The sequence below is a fragment of the Mustela erminea genome, chromosome 6 (genome assembly GCF_009829155.1).
Source record: "Mustela erminea isolate mMusErm1 chromosome 6, mMusErm1.Pri, whole genome shotgun sequence".
Taxonomy (NCBI): Eukaryota; Metazoa; Chordata; class Mammalia; order Carnivora; family Mustelidae; genus Mustela; species Mustela erminea.
In genome coordinates, this window is record NC_045619.1 from 9047368 (window position 1) to 9065882 (window position 18515).

Genomic DNA, 18515 nt, shown 5'->3' on the forward strand with positions numbered 1-18515 from the left:
AGGCCTTCAGTAAGAATTTCTTTCTTTCTTTGTCTCTCTTTTTTTTTTTTTTTTTTTTAAGATTTTATTTATTTATCAGAGAGAGGGAGATCGAGAAAGCAAGCACAGGCAGGCAGAGGCAGAGGGAGAAGCAGGCTCCCTGCTGAGCAAGGAGCCCGATGTGGGGCTCCATTCCAGGACGCTGGGATCACGACCCCAGTGGAAGGCAGCTGCTTAACCAACTGAGCCACCCAGGCGTCCCTCCCAGTAAGAATTTCTAATGTGAATGACTTGCGACCTCCTTGTCTTTTCAGTGAGGGGGTTACTTTTATAGGAAGTAACAGGATATTTGATTCTTTTTTTTTTTTAAGATTTTATTTACTTATTTCACAGAGAGATCACAAATAGGCAGAGAGGCAAGCAGAGATGGGGGGGAGAGGAAGCAGGCTCCCTGCTGAGAGCCTGATCCCACGACCCTGAAATCATGACCTGAGCCGAAGGCAGAAGGCAGAGGCTTAACTCACTGAGCGACCAGGCGCCCAGGACATTTGATTTTTTTTTTTTTTAAAGATTTATTTATTTATTTGACAGACAGAGATCACAAGCAGGCAGAGAGGCAGGCAGAGAGGGGGGAGGAAGCAGGCTCCCTGCTGAGCAGAGAGCCAGATGCGGGGCTCCATCCCAGGACTCTGAGATCATGACCTGAGCCGAAGGCAGCGGCTTAACCCACTGAGCCACCCAGGTGCCCCGGCCATTTGATTCTTAAAAAGATTTGGGGAGGCAAGCCTGGAGGCAGGGAGAGCACTTAGGAGCCTCCTGGGTCACGGAGGTGGGGTGGGGGTGGGAGATAGGGGTGTAAGCAGAGATCAGCGAGGGTCCCCGAGGCAGAAGGGCCAGGCTTCGAGGTTGGGCAGCTAGCCAGAAGCCCGGCCACAGCAGCTGGACACCGGGAGAAGTGGCTGAAATGAGGCTTAAGGGACGGCACGTCCGAAAACAATGCATTAACGGCAAGTTGATGTGGAAGCGGCTCTGGATCGGGAGCCAGGAAACCAGGCTTTCGGTCTTTTCTCTCCAACTCTGCGCAGGTGGCAGCGGGGCAACTCGTCCCAACCCGGCGTGCCCGACAAATGGCAACACCGCGGATTTACTGAGTGGGACGGAAATGGGACACCACGTGCGAAGGCGCGTTGTATCTGAAACCCGCAGCTGGGTTATTCAATCCTGGAGGTGACTGCATTTCACGTGAAAAAAGACATAGCTATTTAGCTTCAGCGTAACGGCGTCTTCCAGCACATTTGGCAGCTACCTGAAGTCCCAAAAGCCAGCCACCGCGTTCCTATTCTTGCCAGAGTACGAAGTTTTGAGCCCAGTCGCTCGCCTTAGTCTCTAATCCCCGCCCCCAAAGGTGACGTCCCGCTCAGAGCAATCGCTCGGCGAGGATGAGCATGCGTGGAAATGACGGCCCGATCCCGCCCCATGACCCGTCGTCCACCGCGGGCGCGCGCTCGTACGCCGGAAGGGCGGGCCCAGGTGGGGCTTTATAAATGGCTCGTCGCGATTGTTCCGACCTCTACCGGCAGGATTCGGCGGCGAAATGGTATGTGTTGCTACGGTGTTTTTCTCGTTGTTGGCGCGGCGGTGCGGCTCAATCCGTGGCCCATCGGCGCCATCTCAACTCCGCGGGCGCCGGAGCCTGTTCCGAGAGCACGGGGGTCTTAGCGAGATCCCCAGCGAGGGCTATTTTCTGAAAAATCTGGGAGGCCGGGGGCCTGGGGCCCGCGGCCCGCGGGTCGGCTGGCGAAGGCCGGTGGGGCGGGCTCCGGTTTGGAGGTCCCGAGCCCGGAAATTTTCGAGGCACTGATCACTTCTGGGTCTCGAGCTCACCCATTCAGTGTTAATCTAGATGAGAGTACGCGAGCGCGTTGGGCCAGGGGGAGCTTGAGTGGGGGCGCTAGGCCCCTTCCTGTGCTGACCTCGGAAAACCAGCGCGGGGTTGGGTGGGGAAGCCTGGGCTGACCTGGGTGGCACGTCGGTGCCCCACGTAAGGCCTCTGGAGTTCCCAGGAACCATAGATGATGAACTCACTGACGGGCGGACAGAGGCTCCGTGCTGATTGTCAGGTTCTGATTTGGCTCTGTCGAGTTCTAGGGGCCTTCTGGTGTCCGTCCAGCCGGGGAGCCTGTGGTGTGGTGGCCTTTGCTACCCAGTTCTTGGTCCCTGCGCCCGTTTTGTGCTAATGTGGCCTTGACAGCCACCTGTGAGGTCATTTTAAGGACATCACCTGGTGTGCTTTTGTTCTGTTTAGAGAAGAAAGGAGAGGCTGTTTTTTTGGTTACAAAATGAGGTTTTGAGGCAAAGGTTCAAGGCATTAAGGGTCAGTGACCCATCTCCGAACCCAGCCCAGCACGTAAGCATGTAGGCTGAGCTGCTGGGTTTCTGGTGTGGACGCCGTGTTGTGGCGGACCTTTGCACCACTGAGGCAAGCCGGTCATCCGACGTGAGCTCCTTAAGACAAGCTTGAGTGCTGACGTTGACCCTTTTCTCGCAGTCTCACAGGAAATTCTCCGCTCCCAGGCACGGGTCCCTGGGGTTCTTGCCTCGGAAACGCAGCAGCCGGCACCGTGGGAAGGTGAAGAGCTTCCCCAAGGATGACTCTTCCAAGCCTGTTCATCTCACAGCCTTCCTGGGCTACAAGGCCGGCATGACTCACATCGTGCGGGAGGTGGACAGGCCAGGATCCAGTGAGTACAGGCAGCCCCCTTCACGCTGGTTGGGCGTGGTGGTGGTGAGGAGCTGAGGGTGGGGTGGACTGGACTGGACTGCGGTCAGAAGAGGGCAGGCTGGCCTCCTGACAGAATGGAAGTCTCCATTAGGATTGGTGACTAGTGAAGGCTACAGGTGGCTGGCATTATTGCTTTAGGTGGGGGGAATGTATCGAGGTCAGGGCATTACCTGAGTAAATTATTCGAGCCAAAGTGTCGAAGAGTGCTCTAATGAGTATTTGTGTACCTTAACCTGAAAGCTTTAATGCTGTCCATGTTTCTGGGTTATGAAGTGCAATGGAGAAAAAAAAAAATTACTCAGTAAAACAGCACTGGTTCCTGTACCACATGGTACTTTTTTTTCTTTTTTAAAGATTTTATTCATTTATTTGACAGATCACATGTAGGCAGAGAGAGGAGGAAGCCGGCTCCCTGCCGATATGGGGCTCCATCCCAGAACCCTGGGATCGTGAGCCAAGCCGAAGGCAGAGGCTTAACCCACTGAGCCACCCAGGTGCCCCCCCCCCCCCGCCACGGTACATTCTAATGTAGGCATCGAACACCTACCTTGTGCTCAGATCTGTTAGCACATCCCATTATATGTCGTACTTGTATTATCTAGGCAACAGGAATTTGCTTTTAGAAAGATTCATGATAGGTGAGAACTGAAGCGTGTATTAGAGTCCTGGTATTTTTTTGAGTTAGAATTGCAGTGTGTGGTCGGGACGCCTGGGTGGCTCAGTTGGTTAAGCAGCTGCCTTCGGCTCAGGTCATGATCCCAGCGTCCTGGGATCGAGTCCCGCATCGGGCTCCTTGCTCCGCAGGGAGCCTGCTTCTCCCTCTGACTCTGCCTTCCACTCTGTCTGCCTGTGCTCGCTCTCGCTCGCTCCCTCTCTGACAAATAAATAAATAAAATCTTAAAAAAAAAAAAAAAAAGAATTGCAGTGTGTGGTAAGGACAGGCCTGGGAGTCCAGACTGCTGATAAGGCCTCATTTCTGCAAAGTTGCCTGTTACCGAAGCAGGTTGTCCTCTTGAACTAAACGGGCATTTCACATTTCTGCAAGACATCGTGATTCCTTGTTGGGGATTCTCGCCATCCCACTCAAGTCTGACCCCTCTCTTCTTGGCAGAGGTGAACAAGAAGGAAGTTGTGGAGGCTGTGACCATTGTGGAGACCCCACCCATGGTGGTTGTGGGCATCGTGGGCTACGTGGAAACCCCTCGAGGCCTCCGTACCTTTAAGACCATCTTTGCTGAGCACATCAGTGATGAATGCAAAAGGCGCTTTTATAAGAACTGGTAAGGGACAAGGAGGCCATGCACTCTGGATTAGCAGGGAAGAGAGTAGTACCCTGTGCTGGGCCCCTGTAGCTGGGGGAGAGCTGCTCTGGTGTCTGGTTTAATTGTTGCCTCCTGAACAAACAGTTCTGAGGGCACACCTTGAGCACCTCTGGACCTTCATGTTGATCCTAGTTGGTGCTGGCTGAGGACTCAGTATTCAGTGTTCTCTTAGTTGCTAGGAAGTATTGGGAGTCTGATTAGAACCTGAGAGAACAGTGTAACTCCCCCAGTCCTGCCCGGGAGTGTGGTTGGGTTAATGGCTCAGCCGGAGCAAGAATTAGTGTGTATTTGAATGCTTGTGACTTGCATTAATTTTGTGGACCTCTGCTCAGCTCCGCTCGGCTCTGCCCGATGAGCTCCATCCAGGCTCCGCTTGCCGGTGGAAAAGGCTCCTTAGAAGCCGGCAATGAGCCCCATCCCCAAGTGGTGCCAGTGTGCCTTCCGCTCACCCCCTGGAGGGGTGATGAAGGCCTGCACCCGGCCCCCTCCCCAACTCTGCTCTGCTCCTGAAGGCATAAGTCTAAGAAGAAGGCCTTCACCAAGTACTGCAAGAAGTGGCAGGATGATGATGGCAAAAAGCAACTCGAAAAGGACTTCAACAGCATGAAGAAGTACTGCCAGGTGATCCGGGTCATCGCCCACACCCAGGTGAGAACTCAGTGAGGGGCACAAAAGGTGGGCCACTGCCCCACTGCACGTTATCAGGTGCTTACCTTGTTACCTGCTGAGTTAATCCTCAGCCCAAACTGACTTTGTCTCAGGATTTTAGAGGGGTGGTAAGACCGGTTCCGGTTACTTGTCTGAATGGATGGGCCAGCGAGCCGAGTGGGGAACCTGCACTTCCTTGATTTCTGGGGGCAGGGGAAGACCAGGTTAAGACCTTCGTTGGTCTGAGGAGGCAGTGCCTCCAGTCTGGTGTTGGTTTATCTGTTGCCAGCAGAGGGCGCCCGGTTTCTATGCGCTTTGTATTAGGAAAACTGCCCCATTTTAGGAAAAGCAGTGGAAGGAACTGGTGAGTCTTAGATGCTGTGAAATATCTAATTGAAAACCGTAGTCAGTAGTGAGATGTTGGCCATTTGTGCTTAAATCTGACTTGCTGTGAATTGAATGAGCCTTTTCTTGACTTGGTCAGAGTTGCTCTTGTGTACAGTTGTTCTGAGCCGCCATCCTAGGGTTTTAGTTGATTGCTTAGTTAGATTCAGTTTCCCTGTGGTTAGTTGTGACCATCGGCTCACGTTTGTAGTAAGCCCATTACTGAAGCTGAAGAAAGTTCTGTAGGACAGTGCTGGGCTGTTCTAAGAAGTTTTGCCTTAAATTCTTTTTCGCCCTAATCTTTGCAGCTTTTGCCCTTGACTGAGGTGCTGTTCTACTCTTCCACCGTGTAAATGCCTTATTGACAGTGAGTAGGCTAAGGTAGATGGCCAGGATAAACCAAGGCAGTACCCCAAAGGGACCGGCCAAAACCCTGATGATCAGGAACGTGGGGCTTGTTGGTCCTAGGATTTGTTTCCAGTCTGCTTGTGTTGGCGTGGCCCTTACATGTCTGTTAAAGGATCAGCTCATGGTGAATTTGGGCATCAGAATTGAGAAGGGGACTTGTACCAAGTGGGGAGTTAGGACACGGAAAAGAGTCTTTTCATTTTTGCCAGTAGGGAGACAGGAGGTTCAGAGTTACCAGACTTCCACCCTGAGTTTCCTTGCAATGGAAGGAAACTTGGAGAGCTTGGAGCTTGGAGCTCGGGATCTGAGCTGTATTGATTCCCTCCTAGATGCGCCTGCTTCCTCTGCGCCAGAAGAAGGCCCACCTCATGGAGATCCAAGTGAACGGAGGCACAGTGGCTGAGAAGCTGGACTGGGCCCGCGAGAGGCTGGAGCAGCAGGTGCCTGTGAACCAGGTGTTTGGTCAGGACGAGATGATCGATGTCATTGGTGTCACCAAGGGCAAAGGCTACAAAGGTGAGCTTTGCAGTGACCCAAGTTGTACAACTCAGAGGTTTCAGGGCCAGATCTTTGAGGCTGTGGAATGAGCGTGGGCACATGGCCTGAGTAAGATTCCAGAAACTTGCTTCCCTGCCTTCTGAGAACAGCCCTGTGGTCAGGTTGGGGGGTAGTGCACGAAGGAGTGGGGGATATCCCTCACTGTCCGTCTGAACCCTCCCCATTGGCGCCCACTGCAGAAGGCAGAGGGTTCTGGGAAGTTGGGCGGGCTTCTGCATGCGGTGAAATGCACATGGTCCCCCTCTAGTTCAGGGCCGATTCTCCAAGACCTTGTTTTACAGGTTGAGAAAACCTGTTCTTTATGTCTAGGCTGGTGGTCAGCCTGAGGACATAGGAGTGGGGAGAGGACATTAAACCCACCCGTTCCTTAGATTCAGTGGCTGTCAAATGCTGTTCTGTGCATGTACCACAAATGAGTAAACTCCCATCAGGCATTCAGCAGGAAAGGGGCTGATGGCACGAGTGCCAGACTCCCCTGTGACAAGCTCACATCTCCTCCAGGTGTCACCAGCCGCTGGCACACCAAGAAGCTACCCCGCAAAACCCACCGGGGCCTGCGCAAGGTTGCGTGTATTGGGGCTTGGCATCCTGCCCGCGTGGCCTTCTCTGTGGCTCGGGCTGGGCAGAAAGGCTACCATCACCGCACGGAGATCAACAAGAAGGTGAGGTGCCAAGGGGGCCCCTGTGAAGACAAGCGGGGAAGGGAGACACAAGCCCTTGTGGGGAGTGCGGTTTCTGGTTCTTATTGGGGCTACTGCGGTGGGGGCGCTTCTGGAAAGCGTATGGATCCAAGGTGCTCATCTGGTCTGACAGGCATGGTTTGGGTCTTGGGGTATGATCTGTAAGGTGCCACCGAAGGAGGTTGTGGTTCAGCTGACTCCCAGAGGGACCCGGGATTGGAGCCTTGTCTGTCCCTTCCTTTCTCTCTGAGAGTTTGGGGGAGGCCTCTGCCCTGTTTCAGCCAAGTGGCAGGCTTCTCAGGCCCAGCCGGCTTCCTTTGGTCCCCGGCCTGGGGTACCCCATCAGTAGGACTGGTAGCTGCTTTCCATCCAGAGCCCTCTGCCCTCCCCTGAGCTGAGGTTTTATTTGCCCCCATTGGCTGGCCTGCCGTCTAGGACCATGTACAACTGTGCCCTCCCAGTGTTGAAAGGGTTGTTCCCCCTCTTAGATCTACAAGATTGGCCAGGGCTACCTCATCAAGGACGGCAAGCTGATTAAGAACAATGCCTCCACCGACTACGATCTGTCTGACAAGAGCATCAACCCCCTGGTGAGTAATGAGAGCCGTCTTCTGCAAGCTTCCAAGTTCTTGGCTCTGGCAGGATTTTGTGCCAGGCCTCCCTTGTGGGCTGGGACCCTAGTGCTTTTGGGTCCTGGCTGACACATGGAGGCTGTTTCCAGAGTCTGTTAACTGCCCTGCATAGACTGCACCTGGTCGGTCATCTGTCGCTTGGAAATGCTGGGTCTTCAGTCCAGCTATTGGGGCTGATGGGTGAGAAGTGGGGTCTCGGGCCCAGCTGTTCGGTGATGAGGCTCTGGAATGAGCGCTGGGCACAGCGCCCGAGTCACACTGCGGAAACATTCCTTGCTGCCTTCCTTCTGAGAACAGCCTGGTGGTCATCAGGTGGCAAGGACCACCTTGAACTTGAAGGGTCTTTCGTGTGTTTCTGAGCGATCTCTGGCCCCGTGCTTAATCTGACCTGACCTTGGTTTTTCCAGGGTGGTTTTGTCCACTATGGTGAAGTGACCAATGACTTCGTCATGCTGAAGGGCTGTGTGGTGGGAACCAAGAAGCGAGTGCTTACGCTCCGCAAGGTGAGGCTGGGGCCCTCTGCGTCAGGGCGGGTCTTTGTGGAGGGCAGTTCAGAGGAAGAGGGGGGTGTTTGCCGCTCCAGCAATGGCTTTGAAGTCCTGGGAAGAGGAAATCCCCTGTCTGGCATGCTCCAGCTGTTCGCTCAGGGGGGCAGTAGGACGAGATCCTTGGGGAAGCAGCCAGCCTGGAGGGGCTGCGGAAGGGGCTGATGGAGGTTGCCGGTCCTCTGCTGAGGCAGCCTGTGAACCAAGATGAGGCAGAGGAAGGCTCGGCTGTTCGTAACTAACCCTCCTCTCTTGGCTTGTAGTCCTTGCTGGTGCAGACCAAACGGCGGGCCCTGGAGAAGATCGACCTTAAGTTCATCGACACCACCTCCAAGTTTGGCCATGGCCGATTCCAGACGGTGGAGGAGAAGAAAGCATTCATGGTGAGCAGCCTGGCTGGCTAGGAGAGGGGGGCTGAGCTTGTGCCGACTCCAGAGCCCACACAGTCTCTCTTCCCAGTGGGGTGCAGGGTAGTCTTTGTGCCTAGCTGCTTTCCTCCCTCTGACCTTGCCCTCTGCCCTCTCTCCACAGGGACCACTTAAGAAAGACCGAATTGCAAAGGAAGAAGGAGCTTAATGTCAGGAGCAGATTGTGTAGCTGGTGGGATCTCAATAAAAACTATTTTCCAGTGACGTCTGCTTCTGGTTTTGCTTCCTGGTCCCGGCTGCTGCCGCCATGGCCACAGGGGCCTCGTGTTCTTTGAGAGATGTTGCCCTTGGCCTCTGGCTTCGCTAAGGGTCTCCTCCCCCTACCACCCCCCACCCACTTGTGTGGTTCAGTGCCCGGAGCCCATGGGGTGGAAGGGCAGCACGAACTGCCCTGGTCTGCCCTGGGAGCAGCAGGCTTTGTGCGGATGGCGTGTGTCCTGGCGGAGGGGGTGTGGCGGCGCTGGCTCTGCTGTAGAGCTCCTGTGTGTTTGCACAGGGTGGGTGGCAGCCCGGCTGGAGGGAGGCAGTGGGGATTTCATGTTCCTGTTCCTGTGGTCTTTGGAGTTGCTGATGGGCATGGCAGGACCAACCCTGGTCTGTTCAATGGAAGAATAATTGAGTCACTAATCCACATAGGCTTGGGTTCCAGTGCTGGCTTGTTGGCCACCAGTGACACTGGGAGAGGGTGGGCTTGCCTGGCAGACGCACCTGGGCCTGCGAGGACCCTGGGGTGCTGACACGGGAAGGGGCCAGTTCGGAGCTATCACAGGTTGGGGACATGAGTGCACCAGTGAGATTCGGCCAGCGGGTGAAGCCGTTGGGCCCCTTTTCCCATCTGGGTTGGGACTGTTCAGCCTCTACCCTGTGTTCTCTTGGCCAGCATAGGGGGCATCTACTGTCCTCTGGGCCTGGGCAACCGTGATGCTGCTGAGTGGTTGGATCGCTCCTAGCTCAACACCCCAGCCTTTGATTTCAGCCTGACCCACTGATGCCCTTGAGACCAAGTGGGATTCAACCCTGGTGTTCCAGGTGTCTGATGCTCTTGTAGACTCGGCGCCCATCCTCAGCGGGAGCGGCATCACACAGCCTGTGGTTCTGTAGTGTGGTCTGCCTCCGAGCCCTTGAGGCTGCAGCCAGGGCGGCTCTAGGTGCTCCCAGCCCAGCTGGGGAGCCACTGGCCGCCTGGTTCTGGCACCCCGTGCGGTGTTCACGCTAGCTGGGGATGGGCTGGTGTGGATACCAAGTACATTCGAGGTGGCCTGAGACCCTCTGGTTCCCAGTTAGCATGGTCCCCGCAGTGAGTGGGCTGGGGTACTGATGCCCAGGTTGGAAGCCCAGAACAGTTTGCTGAAGTTAGACAAGGGTCCTGCTTTTTGACAGGCAGGGCGAGGTCTGGCGTGCACAGAGGAGTCCCAAGCTGGGGACCCTCCCATGATGTCTGACACTAGCATTTCTGGAGCCTCTTCTGGGCTCTGGGGGGAGTGGTTCTCAAAGCTGGCTCTGGGCTAATGCAGAAGACCCCTGTTGGCCCCCACAGTGCCTCCCCAACCTTGGGTCCTTTGGATTCCGGAGCTGCTTGGAGCTGCACTTCAGGCCCTGGCCACCAGGGGGTGGGTGGGCAGCATCCTGCTGGAGGGCCCCAGGCTTTGAGTGGTGGTGACATCTCTCCCTCTCCCTCTTCCTACTGGGCTCTCCGAACCAGGATTCCCTGCGATCTTGGAGGTCAAGCCCACAGGCAGAAGGGGTCAGGACTTGGTCCAGGGCCACCAGAGGTGCCAGGCATCTCTGGCAGAGGCAGGCATGGGACCTGGGCACTACCTCTGGGATTCTCTTGGCTGTCTCCCCACCCAGTCAGTTGGTAATGGCCAGAATAATGGGATGTAGGGTCCAGCGGACAAAGGCTCACTCCTAAGGGAGGAAAGCATATTCTGTGTGCCCCCAGGCTGACCTGCACACAAGCCTCCCACGCCACAGAAACACCTCCAGGTGCTGGGGTCACCACTCCCTTTTCTGTCTCCACCCACGTGACATGTACACAGCCCTTTTCAGGGGCAGGTTTGCTTGATAGGAGCGAGCACTTGGCTGTTGACCCTCCCATTCCCATCCTCTTTGTTTCTGCCTGCCTCTGGCCAGTGAGTGACCTTGAGCAGTTTCAAGTCTCAGCCTCATTGGGAGGGGTGGGGGGGGGACACACAACACACTTACCTCCTTGGTGTCAGTGGGACCAAATGAGCAAGTCCTCCCCAGCGGGGGGCACAGAACAGCTGGGGTTGTTAGGACAGGACGAATAATAGGGTTTCCTGGGGGTGGGCGGGCAGCGGGAAAGGCCAACCACCAGTGCGTGGGGTCAACTGTGCTCAAATCCTGAGCACCTGCTGCGGAGCCGGCACTCCTCCAGCGGCTGGGGGAGCAGTGGGGAGCTCAATGGCCCTTCTCTCCAGAAGCTGATCTAGGTGGGTACGCAGATGGTAAACGGGAGTAAACAAGGCAGTTTTAGTAGTGACGGATGTGGGGCTGGCTCAAGTCAGTTAAGTGTCTGCCTTCTGCTTCGGTCATGATCCCAGCACCCTGGGATCGAGCCCTGTGTCAGGCTCCCAGGGAGCCCATCTCCCTCTTCCTCTGCCTCTCCCCTCTGCTTGAGCTCTTGTTCTCTCAAATAAAGAAAAAAAAAAAAAAAGCGATGGATGCCATGAAGAAATAAAACCAGCCAGTGGGCTGCAGAGCAATGGGGGGCCGTTAGGAGACAGTGTTAAAAATCCAGCCCAAGTGAGTTCTACAGAGAGGACCACCCCACCCATGGCCGAGCAGAACAGCAGGTGCAAAGACCCTGAGGTAGGGGAGGCTTAACATGCTTGGATTTGGCACTCCTCAGGGAGGCAGGTCCGTGAAGCTGGGACTGGATACTCCCTGCCTACCCAACCAGGGGCTGGCATAGAGTAGATGCTCAGTAAATGTGCCCAGTGTCTCTGAGACATGCCCATGCCTGTGTGTGTGTGTGTGTGTGTGTGTGTGTGTGTCTGCATGCCCCAGCCAGGGGTCTCCAGGCTTTGCTGTGGGCCTGCGGTGGGTGGGGCCGCCGTCTCGGTCTCCTGCAATCTGTGCCTGCTGTCTGTCGCCATGCCCTTCCTGTCACCAGAGCCCTCAGGCCTTGCTGGAATCCTGTGGTGTCAGAACAAGGAGTCTCATTCCATTCCTCCTAAAAAAAAAAAAAAAAGAAAAAGGAAAAAAGAAAAGAAAATACCTGCTGAGAATTTCTGAGCAAGTGGGAACAGGGAGGTGGTGGGAGCCACCATTGCCTTAAAAGGCAGGACAGAGCCAGTGACTTTGCTGAGCTCACCTGGGGATGGCCTTGGAGGGGGCGGGGGTGGGGGGGAGCTGACTGCGCCTCCTGGGCTCGCCCCCAGGGTACTCTGCCCCCTTCCCCCCCTCAACCCCGGAGCCTCACAGACAGCCTTGCCAGCAGAGGCCACACGGCTGGGTCCTCTGTCCTCCTGTCCCCAAGCCCCGACCCAGCCCTGGGAGCCCACCCTTGCGCTACCGGTGGCCTCGCCCTCCTCCCATGGGCTCTCAGCATGCAGCTACTTGTCTGAAGCTCCATGGGTCCCTGCCTGCCCTCCACGCGGTGTCACACTGCATAGGCTGGTATTCGAGGCTTGCCAACCTCTCCAGCATCACGTCCCCTCCCCTGGGGCCAGACTCTTGGCCTGCTCCCAGGAGCCCAGGGAGCTTCCCCTGCCCCTTGGCCAGTAAGTGCAGAAGCCTGGGTTGGGGCGAGACCCAGACTCCGTAGGAGGCAGGAAATAACAGCCCTGGGCTTAGAAGTGAGTGAGGCAGCCTCCAGGAACCTTCCAAGTCCTGTGGACACAACAGAACTCCAAAAATGCAGAATCCTGACCATGTTTCGTCCATCAGTCTCATGGACCTGCGACACAGCTAGGCCCAGGGCCCAGGTTCGGCGGCCCCCAGGGCCCACAGTGAGCAATGCTCCCTCAGATGTTGCCTCTAGGGGGCACTGGCCGGTGGGGACAGGTGGCACTAGCTGTGAGTACCTTATTCCATCCAGGACTGTCCTGAGTACTTTACACAGAGAAACAGTCTTCAGGATCGGCCCTTGCGCAACTTCCCTTTTTACTCCATTTTGCAGAGGCGAAACAGGCTCAGAGAGGCTGGGCAGCTTGTCTAAGGGCACACAGTGGATAAGGGGGAGGGCTGGGATTTGAGGCCTGGCGATAGCCCCATTCGTGCCAAGGCTTGTGTTAGACCCTCTGAAGTACTTCAATCCTTACAACCACTCTTCCCATTGTACAGATGGGAAGCTGGGGGGCTGGAGACATTCAGGGAATCCGGCGGGGTCACAGAGCTGGGCTGTTCTCTGCCGGGCATCTGACACGCTGTGTCCCTGCGGGGTCGTCACAGCCCTGGGAGCTGGGAGCCATGGCTCCTGTTCTCACTCCTGTTTTCACAATGAGAAAATACGAGCTGGGTAATGGACCCTCGCGTGGGACTCTCCGGAGTGCCGAAGGAGGGGTTCAAACCGAGGATCCAGGACCTGAGCACCTGCCTCTGCACTGCCGTCTGGAGCAGCTGCCTGGAGGCTGCAGGTGAGGAAGGGGCCGGGCAGCATTTCCCAGCAGCACCGGCAGCTCTCATGTCCCTTTGTCCCCTGGCAGCCACCCCTACCCCTCGACTCCCAGCGCAGCCCTTGACAGATGGGAGTGCGGGAGATGCTGCTGCAGGTCTACGGCAGACAGGAGGGCCCCCTGGCCCCCCGGCTGGCCTCCGGGCGCCCAGGCTTCATATGACTCTGGAGAAGTGCCTCCCCCCCGCCCCGCCTGCCGCCGGAGCCCCAGCAGCACGCAGAGGAAAAGGGCTCCGAGAGAGGACGCTAAAGATAGCCGGCTCACCACTTCCCCATCCTCGTGGGCCACCACCTCGACCCCGAGGGCTCTCAGCCAGCCCCGGCCCCATGGCAGGCCACTCCTCTGGTCTCCCAGCCACAGGCACAACACAGGGACCCGGGCAATGGTCATCCCGGGAAGACCTCCGGGCAGGGGCGCTGGGTAAGACAGGGATGCACCTTGTGCCACTTAGAAAGTCCCCTCGACAGGAGGCAGGATGCTGTCATCACCCTCGTTTGAACCCCCGACACACCTCGACACTGACACAACCACACCATTCCATCCTGGCCAGGCCCGTGATCACACTGGTGTGACAACCCCGGGGCCCACTAGGACACACACTGCCCATCATCCGTCTGTCTGTCCATCTCCACCGGCTTGCGAGTATTTACACCAGGGAAATCCGTAACCACCACAAATCAGGGCCTTTCTCCCAGAGAGCTGGCTGCCGAACATTTGCCAGGACACCACCATCCTCAACCTTTGGATCTCCTGCCGGCCGAACCCAAGGGGAAGCCAGCAGAGACGCTGGGTTGAGGCTGTCCCCAGACGTCACCCAGACGTCAGAGTCCTGGGGCCCAGAGCAGGGGGTGGAGGGTGGTTGGAGGCTTTGGAGGAACGAGCACAGGGATCTGGTTCTGGGCCTAACGCTTTGCTCCTGGGACCAGCACTATCTAAAGCCCCAAACATTTATAGTCAATCAAAGGCCGGCCGACCCCTGCTGAAAAGCTTTCCATGGCTCCCCGTGGCACAATCGCCTATTCGTATGTCAGACATATTAGGAACCATGTGTTGGGCACCTTGGTGTGCCATTCAAGGCTCTTCAGCAATTGGCCCCAGCCTGCCTTCCAGCTCATCACAGGCTGCTGTGTCTCGGCAGTGGGGGACCACCGGAGTCGTGTGGCCCAGGCCTCTGACTGTGCTGTAATGGCCTCACATGGGACACAGGAAAGAGCTGGCCAGGGCTGGATCCTGGTTCTTCCTCTCCAGTGCCGTGACAGCCCTCTGAGGGCCACAGCGAAGATTCGACAGCACTGGGTGGAGGATGTGCCCCGCCTGGCTCCAGACCCGAGTCTTCGCTCAGTGTCTGGCCTGCGCTCCCGGTCAGTAAATACTGAATGTGCGACCAGGCAATATTGCTTCCATTTCACAGATGGCAACCCCAGGGCTCAGACAGGGCCGCTGCCCCACATGGCTCTGCCTGTTCTGGTCCCCAAGGACCACTAAGCCGGAGGTGACAAGTGACCGCTCCAAGGGCCAAATCAGTCCCCAGCTCTTTGGGGTGGCCTCTGAGTGGGCTTGTTTCATGGAGACTTTGACTTCTGGAGTTCAAAGCTTGGCTTTCGTCTTTAAAATCCGATCAACAGCACAAACCTGGAAGTGGTCTGAAGAGCCAGTGGCCTGAGAGGCGCTGATGGGAAGTGAGGCCTCCCCGGGGGATGAAGGAGCTCTGGGCACCCGGGCCGCCGAGCAGTCCCTCCGGTGATGCGGAGGCCGCCCTCACGTTTCCTGCGGTCTGGGTGAAAGATTGGATAATTCATTTATTTTTTTAAAAATTTTTTAAATTAAAAAAAAACGATTTTATTTACTTATTTGACAGAGAGACACAGCGAGAAAGGGACCACAAGCAAGGGGGGTGAGAGAGGGGGAAGCAGGCTGCCCGCTGAGCAGAGAGCCCGATGCGGGGCTCGATCTGAGGACCCCGGGATTATGACCTGAGCCTAAGGCAGATGCTTTACAACTAAGCCACCCAGGCATCCCAGATTAATGACTTAAAAAAGGCAAGTAGTAAATCTGATCTGCTCAGGCCGCAGGGCCTCCTGGACAGCAACAAGCCTGGCGATGGTGGTGGCCCAGCTCCTGTCCCTGCTTCCCCCGAGGCCTGGGCTTCCATTTCCTCCTCTGAAGCTGGGGTCTCAGGGAGGGATGACTTCTCAGCGCCCTTTCAGCTCTGAGGCTGGGACTCAGAAGGCCAAAGGCCAGTGCAGAGTGAGGAGGGGGACTTCCCTGGCTGTAGCAATCAGGGAGGGCTTTCCGAAAGAGGGAGGCTTGCGATGAGCTGTGAAGGCTGAGCAATAACCTGCCCACAGTTCACCTCAATGGAATGGATTGTTCTGGAAGGTGGGAAAGCATAATTCAAAGGAACGAGCTTCTGATAGAGAAATGTCAGGCACAGCAAGAAGCAAGTTGGGGAGAGATTTAGATGGGGGTCTTGGGGAGGTCTTCCCTGAGACCCTCCATTGCACCAGGGGCCCCTGTTCTCCAGACCATGATGGGGCGGGTGGGTTCGGGAACATTAACGACCTTGGTCCATCCGCGCACTGTGTCCCAAGCACCACATCTGGCACTTGTCAAACATTGGCTCATTTACTCCTCCCATCTACAGGAGGCAGGCGCTAAGAGGACACCCATTTCATGGAAGAGGAACCCAGGCTTAACCCACAGGCTCCTCTGGACCCCTTTACCTGGAGGAGTGAACGGGGAGGAAGCCTTTCATAGAAGCAGGTGGCTTCTGCATAGGCTGCTCCCCTACCAGGAATGCTTTCCCCTCTTTTCTGCAGAGGGTAGTCCCAACTTGCCCTTCGAGGCTGGGTTCCAAAGTCACCTCCTCCTGGAAGCCTCCCCAGACCATCAGGGTGCCCTGATGCCGGCTCTTCCCGCCGTCTCAGCTTCTCGCTCACCACCACTCACGACGGCCATCACATTACCCATTCTTGCTTCTTTTGGCTCCATGTCCAATTCTCAGCCAGAGGGCAATCTCCTGTGTCTGTCTGCTCTGCTCCTCTCGTGCCCGGTGCACCCAGTAAGCGCTGAGCACATAGTAGGTGTTCAATACAATAAACACCTTTTGAATAAGGAGCTGACTGAACGCGCGAATTGAAGAACGAAGCGATTTTGCCAGAGTCACCCAGATGGTCATGGTCGCGTGGCCGTGGTGGAACCCGAGGTTGCATGCGCTCTGACTGGCTTCCCTGCTTCCATTCTGGAGGCTCGTGTCTCTTCTCCGCTTAGCAGCCAGGGTGATCCTGTTGGAGCCCCCGTCGAACGACACCCCTCCCGGCAGTCTCCAGTTCAGAAGAGGAGCAGGGCTGCAGGCTGCGGGCTACAGAAGGTGAAGGAGTTTAATTCCGTTAACGTGTACACTTAAAAATCCTTAAAGTGGTAAATTTTATGGGATGTGGATTTTACCACAGTAATAAAACACTGTGCCTCCCTTCTCAGCTCCAAACCCTGCACAGCTCCCACCGGATGCAGACACCAGCCCGCGTCGCCCCAGTGCCCCGTCCCTGACCTCACCTCCCTCTCTCCCCATACTCCTGCGCGCCACACTGGCCTCCTCTCTCTGTTCCTCTGTCATGGCAGGCACACTGCTGCCTCAGGGCCCTTCCACCGGCTCTCCTCGTGTCCTGGAATGCTCCTCCTCTAGAAGTCGGCAGAAATGGCACTTTCCCCGCGAGGCCTCTCTCAAGCACCGTAGTAAAAACTGCAGCCCGCTCGCCCCATGTCCCCCTGCGCCCACCTCTTCCCTTTCCCTCGGCGCTACCCCTTGCCACCATAGGTCGAATGGTCTTCCTCATCACGTTGACTGTCTTGACCTTATTCTGGTCGTCCTGCTCCAGGTTCTAGGGAAGCCAGGGAGGGAAGGGATGTGGTCTGGAGCGCATGAGACAGAGAGGAGAACCCAGGGGCGGCCACAACTTCCTCAGAGCAAATTTAGGAAAAGCTGAAGTGAAAAAGGCTTGGACAGCTGAGGGCTTCCTGCAGCCGGTCTCGGGGGCCAGGGGCAGGCGGGCGTGTGTGCGCACATGAGCGTGTGCATCTGGGCGCGTGGGTGTGCGTCAGTGTGCGGGTGTGCATATGTGTGTGCCTGCATTCACTGAGCATGTGCGTCTGCACGCACGTGTGCACCTGTGCGTGTGTGCATAGCTGAGCTGCGCATGTGCGTCCGTGCATAGCTGAGCTGCGCATGTGCGTCCACACACACGTGTGCACCTGTGCGTGTGTGCATAGCTGAGCTGCGCATGTGTGTCTGCAAGCACGTGTGCACCAGAGCATGTGTGCACATGTGAACTGTGTGTGCGTGTGGGTGTGAGAGAGAGAGAATGAGAGGCGCTGTGTGTCTCTGGGTGTGGATGGTGTCTGTGGGGGTCCTGTAACAGGGGACTGGCCTTCTTGGGGTCTCAGTGGGCTGAGCTAGGAGGTCCTGGACGCCCCAAAGCTTCCAGGCACTGTGGGGCCGTCCCCTGCCAAGGAGTGAGGGCAGCAGAGGGAAGTCCAAGGTGGCCCAGAGGAGGCCTGTGCCCCTAGCAGGTGGTCTCAGCTGAGGCCTGGGGGATGAGGGTTGGGTTGGCTGGGCGGGGGGTGGGGGTGGGTGGGTAAGGGGCTCCAGGGAGCAGGGATTGAGGGAGAGAGATGACCCGGGGCGGCTGCCAGGAAGTTGGTGAGAGCTCTGCCCAGTGGGACCAAGGAATGAGGCCGCCGGACCCCTGCCCCGGAAGTGCCTTCCTGCCTTTGTCGGGGCAGCGGGGAGCCGTGGTTGGTGTTTGAGCGGCGGCATGGAAGCTTCAACCCAAGGCTTCTGGTTCCAGGACAATAAGGGGAAACTACCATAGCACCAGGCTAGAAAGCTGAGACGTTTCCCCACAGAATACCTAGAAAACATCACCTGTAAAAAAGCAACAACAACACAGAAGTTAGAGCACACTGCTTGGCATGGAGTGGTAAAATCTTAAGGAGCATAGGGGCTCAGGAGAGCTGATCTATAAAGACTTCCTAGAGGAGGAGGTCCTGGAAGTGAGCCTTTGTGGAGGGAAAGAGATTGCTGTGGCGCGCTGGGCGACTTCGGGCAAGTCACTGCTCTCTCTGGTCTCTGGTCCCATCTGCCCTGCCTGGGCTGACCCGGGCCCCTCCTCGGCGGCTCTCTCAGCTCTGACATTCCTCCATCAGAGAGGAGGACCATGGAATCTGTCAGAGGTCATTCAGGTTCTTGGTTTAAACAGAGACCCCCACCTGCCTCGGTTTCCCCTCTTCCCTGGGTGAGCCAGGGAGGATAATAATGCTTGATTGTCAAGGACCTTGCATGCCTCAGGGGCCAGATGCCAAGGATTGTTTTCCATTCCTAGGAGGGTGGGCCCTTCCTGCCAGGAGAAAATTCCAAGCTCTGGCAGCCGGGGAGGGGGTAGGTCCTGCCACCACCCCCTGTGACCACATACCCGCCGCCCAAACCTGGGGCACCAACGGCTTTCTTTCT

The 18515-nt window shown here is 56.7% G+C and overlaps 1 protein-coding gene and 4 non-coding genes across 5 annotated transcripts; all 5 read left to right on the forward strand.

Annotated features, from left to right (window-relative positions):
- The first annotated feature begins 1479 nt into the window (after positions 1-1479).
- RPL3 (ribosomal protein L3) lies at positions 1480-8570 on the forward strand. Its single transcript, XM_032346235.1, has 10 exons — positions 1480-1576; positions 2528-2720; positions 3873-4041; positions 4596-4731; positions 5853-6039; positions 6583-6743; positions 7250-7351; positions 7801-7896; positions 8202-8321; positions 8470-8570. Exons 1-10 carry the CDS (start codon positions 1574-1576, stop codon positions 8512-8514), a joined length of 1212 nt encoding a protein of 403 aa, XP_032202126.1. The 5' UTR covers positions 1480-1573; the 3' UTR covers positions 8515-8570.
- On the forward strand, positions 2047-2110 carry LOC116594623. Its single transcript, XR_004287329.1, has one exon. It is a non-coding gene; the product is annotated as a small nucleolar RNA SNORD43 (small nucleolar RNA).
- On the forward strand, positions 4541-4595 carry LOC116594642. Its single transcript, XR_004287351.1, has one exon. It is a non-coding gene; the product is annotated as a small nucleolar RNA U82P (small nucleolar RNA).
- Positions 6086-6171, forward strand: LOC116594638. The gene has a single exon (XR_004287347.1). It is a non-coding gene; the product is annotated as a small nucleolar RNA U83B (small nucleolar RNA).
- Positions 7598-7691, forward strand: LOC116594637. The gene has a single exon (XR_004287346.1). It is a non-coding gene; the product is annotated as a small nucleolar RNA U83B (small nucleolar RNA).
- Positions 8571-18515: the final 9945 nt, after the last annotated feature.

Excerpts from the sequence above, each read along its gene's own strand:
- RPL3 (XM_032346235.1), top strand. Across the intron at positions 4,732-5,852 it reads GGGTCATCGCCCACACCCAG|ATGCGCCTGCTTCCTCTGCG; the intron begins GTGAGAACTCAG and ends ATTCCCTCCTAG. Across the intron at positions 8,322-8,469 it reads AGGAGAAGAAAGCATTCATG|GGACCACTTAAGAAAGACCG; the intron begins GTGAGCAGCCTG and ends CTCTCTCCACAG.